Here is a 4,712-nt window from a genome sequence, read left to right on the forward strand (position 1 = left end):
TTAAGAATTTTCTATGCTATTTCCAAAGCATGCAACTATGGAAAATATGCTTCTACTCTAATGACAGTGTTTAACATAAATCTTTTAGACCTTGCTTATGAAATTATTAGCTTAGTGTGTAGTGTCATTAATTGTTGCAAAGTGATATTAACACCTTGCTCCTCATATCAAATATCTCTGAACTATAAATGCAGATTGAATAGAAGTCCGGATTCATTGATGAGTAACCACACAGTAACAACATTTTTCCTGCTGGGACTGACTGATGACCCACAACTGAAGGTTCTGATTTTCATCTTTTTGTTTCTCACCTACATATTAAGCGTAACCGGGAACCTGACAATCATCTCCCTCACCTCCATGGATTCAAACCTTAAAACTGCCATGTACCTTTTCCTACAAAATTTTTCCTTCTTAGAAATCTCATTTACATCTGCTTGTATTCCCAGATACTTGTACAACATATCAACAGGCAACAAGACTATCACATATGATGATTGTGTAGTTCAAATTTTTTTCACGGACCTCTTTGCTGTTACAGAATTTTTTCTACTTGCCACCATGTCCTATGACCGATATGTAGCCATCTGCAAACCCCTACATTATGTGACCATCATGAACAGCAAGATCTGTAGAAGACTCATCCTTGGCTCCTGGCTGGCTGGCTTGTTGATTCTACTCCCACCACTTGGCATGGGCCTAACTCTGGAATTCTGTGACTCTAATGTCATTGACCATTTTGCCTGTGATGCATACCCCCTTCTGAAGATCTCATGCTCAGACACATGGCTCATAGAGCAGGTGGTCATAATCTGTGCTGTGTTGACCTTTATCATGACCTTTGTATGTGTACTTCTATCCTACATGTACATCATCAAAACCATTCTAGGATTCCCTTCTGCCCAGCAAAGGAAAAAGGCATTTTCTACCTGTTCTTCCCATATGACCGTGGTCTCCATCACCTATGGCAGCTGCATCTTCATCTATGTCAAACCTTCAGCAAAGGAATCAGTGGCTGTTAATAAGGGTGTGACAGTGTTAATTACTTCCATTGCTCCTGTGCTGAACCCCTTCATTTACACCCTGAGGAACAAGCAAGTAAAACAAGCCTTTAATGATGCAATCAAAAAAATTGCATTGTTCGCAAAGAAATAGTGGAATGTGCTAATGTAGAGGAATCAATTTTTCACAAAAATCATTAGATCTTACGAGGTATCTTTAACCATTTATTTCTTTCCCCCCTAGCAAGAAGATTTTATCAGGATAACATGACTAAGTAAGAGAATATAATACCTTTTCAGGAAACAAAAATGACTTCATATTTAATTAAGTCTTAATAAAACTAACTAAATATAATCAATTAGTTCATCTTAATAAATTTTGTGGATTGAACAAATGTTCATATTGCCTAATCTAATTCCAGGTTTTGAGAACCATTTGGATTCCTGGCACTTTTTATATCCCTTTATTTTTTACTTTAACAAAATAACAGGGAAGATTAATTTTCTAGGGACAGTAATTTTAATATTTTAAGATTATATCTTAATTATGGAGCAATAATTTTGTTAAAGATGTTCCTCTTGGCACTGTGATGACAATGATTATAGTACTCACCACTTAGGAAATCATTACACATCTATTACTTCACATATTTGTAAAAGAATTTATGAAGGTATTTCATCTATCTTTACAAATAGCTAAATTGAAGTTCAGGGGATTTAGTGCTAGTAAGAGGTAAATCAGGATGCAATTCCATTTTTATCCAAATCTATCGCTTGAGATTTTATAGCATGTGATATTTCAGTGGCACACATTTTACAAATGGTGAAATGTGTGATTACTTAATTATCAACAATAATTAAGCAGTTATGAAACAGCTTAATTAATGAAAACAGAAAAAGTAAATGATTTCTAAGAGAAAAAAATGCCAAAATTACAGTATGCCACTTTAATATAGGCCTTCATATGTAGAGAATAGAAAGATGTTTATTTTATTAGAACAGACTTTGTATTTAATACCATATTTACAGAAATAAAACTCATACTTCAACATAGCGCAAAGAAGAGCAGAAAGGTTTTCTCCAAGAAAGTGAGGTTGAAAGCATATGTACGCACTCCTGAGAAGATAGCTATAGGTGGAAATATCTATGAAAATTGCTATACAGATTGAAAACCTAAATATTAATCATAGTTATACACTTTCCCAGGGAAGGCACAAAGAAATCAGGACAACAGAATTTAAAAAGCCACTGTCTTTTAGCAATTAATTTTAATAGATGAAAGGATCCATAGAAAATATTGGACTATCCATAGCCACTGATGTTCCTTCAATCAGGCCTTATAAATATATGCTTTGCCTTATTGAATTGTCAAGGATCATTTGTGAAGTAAGCTCCTTTCATCAATATGGTTTAGGGTCTCAGATCACTAATATATCTTGGCTTTTGATTTTCACATACTGAGGATTTTATTTTAAAGATTTTTTCAAATTTCCCGCATATTATTTCTTGACAGTATTCTTATCCATATCCCAGACTGACAAAAACTTTGTCGATATTTGTAATGGTTATCCTTAACAAAATAATGCTTTCTCTTTATTGCAGCACGATTAATTGTTTAGAAATTAAATTACTAAATGAATATATTTATAATGATCACTCTGATCCAAAACCTTTCTGAATGAATGGTGGGAAAAAAAGATGCCAAACTATTTAACACACTATGAACAAAAGAAAGTCAGCCAACTTGAAAGAGAAAATAATAAGGGCCCTCTTAAGGAAAATTTTGATATAAGGTCTCTGATAAGCCTTATCCCTATCCCTTCACTGGCAGCCCATTAACTCTTGCTGTGGAGACATTGATCAAATCCTGTCTTGAGTTCTAAAAATTCATGTTTTTTGAAACAACTACTGTACTTTATTTATCAGTATATTGAAGAACATATTGTTTTGCTAAATCTAAGAAATATGTTGGCCCATGGAGGAGTGATATTGAGTCTCTCCACTGAAAACTTAAAAATCATCAAACAAAATTATTAGAGATAGTATATTAATTGTTCCAAGCTCTGTAAGTTTGAGCTGTTGCACTACTGAGCTATTATAAAATGTACCCATTAGTACCTATAGCACAGTATGTGTCTGTATAATTATGTCTCTCTGGGTAACCCATTAACATGTAATAGGCTCTGTAATGGCCCCCTAAAACTGTCCTAACCTCTTGAACCTAATTCCTATGAATATGTAACCTTAAATGACAAAATGAACTTGGCAGATGTGATGAAGCTATGGATCTTAAAATGAAGATATTATCCTGGATTATCCAGTGAACCCAAAGTAATAAAAAGGATTCTTAAAGAGGGAAGCAGGAGGATCAACTCAGCAGTAGAAATGTGATAATGAAAGCAAGAGGTTGGAGTGATGCAAGGAAGGGACTGAGACAGGAAATACAAGTGGTCTCTAGAAACTGAAAAAGGCAAAGGCACAGATTTGTAAGAGTCCAGAAAGAATGCAGCTTTTCCAACCTCTTGATTTCAGACACCTAACTTTTAGAACTTACTGTTTCAAATAAGTTTGTAGTAATTTTTGACTGCAATAAGTGGAAAGGAAAGGAATACATCTGAAAAAAAAAGTAGGATTTCTGCAAAACAGATGTGCACACACATCCAGATTAAATTCTGTGAGGAAAGAGAGATAATATTCAACTACAAGCACCATAGTGGGGAAAAGTCCCAGAGTGATTGGGAGATGGAATCCTCTATCTAGGGCAGTCAGAGAGAGCTTCTCAGAGGGAATAACTTCCACTTAGGCCAGAATGATGAAAAGGTAATCCCATATTCCCCCAACATAGATACTCTAATGTAACAAATCAATAATTGAACCTCATTTCACCACCTTCCACACAATTACCAAATCACGTTTAAGAGCACATGCAGTCATCTTCTTGAAAAATTCTTTAAAAAATTGGAAAGGCGAAAAATTAAATGATACAAAAAATTCTCATTGTCCTAAGAGAAGTCTGGTCATAAACACAAAATATGTAGATTGGCAGAGAGTTATTTTTGCTGTTAAAGAATTCCCAGCAGACCTTTTAATATTCTAACAGATCATGCTAAATTTTTCAGCCAAGTTTTTTCAAAACAATCAAAGCAAAAGATAATTCACACATTGACTGTGGAAGTCTAGGTAAATTTGAAGCACTTCATTAATGAGTCAAGATTAATCCCTGGAACAAATTTCACTCCAAACCCTAATAAGCCACCATGTTCATAGAAATCATTGACAGTCATTGCAAATATTTAACTTGGTTTTTCAAGATATCAGTTACAGGGCATTGGTTGGTTCACATTAGAATGCCCTCAACATTGCAAATATCTAATCTATATCTTTCCAACATTCCTTGACCTCTATTTATCTAAAAGTCCTGAAAATAGGCATTGCATTCCCCAAATTATCAATCTCAATACCCACTATACCCTAAGTAAACCAATCTTAAAACCATCGAGAAAGCTAATATTCAATTGATAAGATAATAAATGTAATGTTTAGGACCCCTAAAATGCGACGCAGACATCATCCATTATAGCATTATCATGGCCACAGCTAATTTTATAGGCCACATGTCCATTTTATCTATGCTAAAGAGAATTGCAGCAAAGCACCTGAGATAAACTTTGATCTGCTTTCTGTGTTTAATTTTGGAAATTTGTTGCTCAT

General features: G+C 34.3%; 1 protein-coding gene across 1 annotated transcript; it reads left to right on the top strand.

Moving 5' to 3' along the window:
• The first annotated feature begins 219 nt into the window (after positions 1-219).
• On the top strand, positions 220-1,155 carry LOC143690061 (olfactory receptor 6C2-like). The gene has a single exon (XM_077168061.1). It carries the CDS (start codon positions 220-222, stop codon positions 1,153-1,155), a length of 936 nt encoding a protein of 311 aa, XP_077024176.1.
• Positions 1,156-4,712: the final 3,557 nt, after the last annotated feature.

The sequence above is a fragment of the Tamandua tetradactyla genome, chromosome 7 (genome assembly GCF_023851605.1).
Source record: "Tamandua tetradactyla isolate mTamTet1 chromosome 7, mTamTet1.pri, whole genome shotgun sequence".
Lineage (NCBI taxonomy): Eukaryota > Metazoa > Chordata > Mammalia > Pilosa > Myrmecophagidae > Tamandua > Tamandua tetradactyla.

Bases quoted from the DNA above. Each gene is read 5' to 3' on its own strand.
- LOC143690061 (XM_077168061.1), top strand. From the start codon at position 220: ATGAGTAACCACACAGTAACAACATTTTTCCTGCTGGGACTGACTGAT.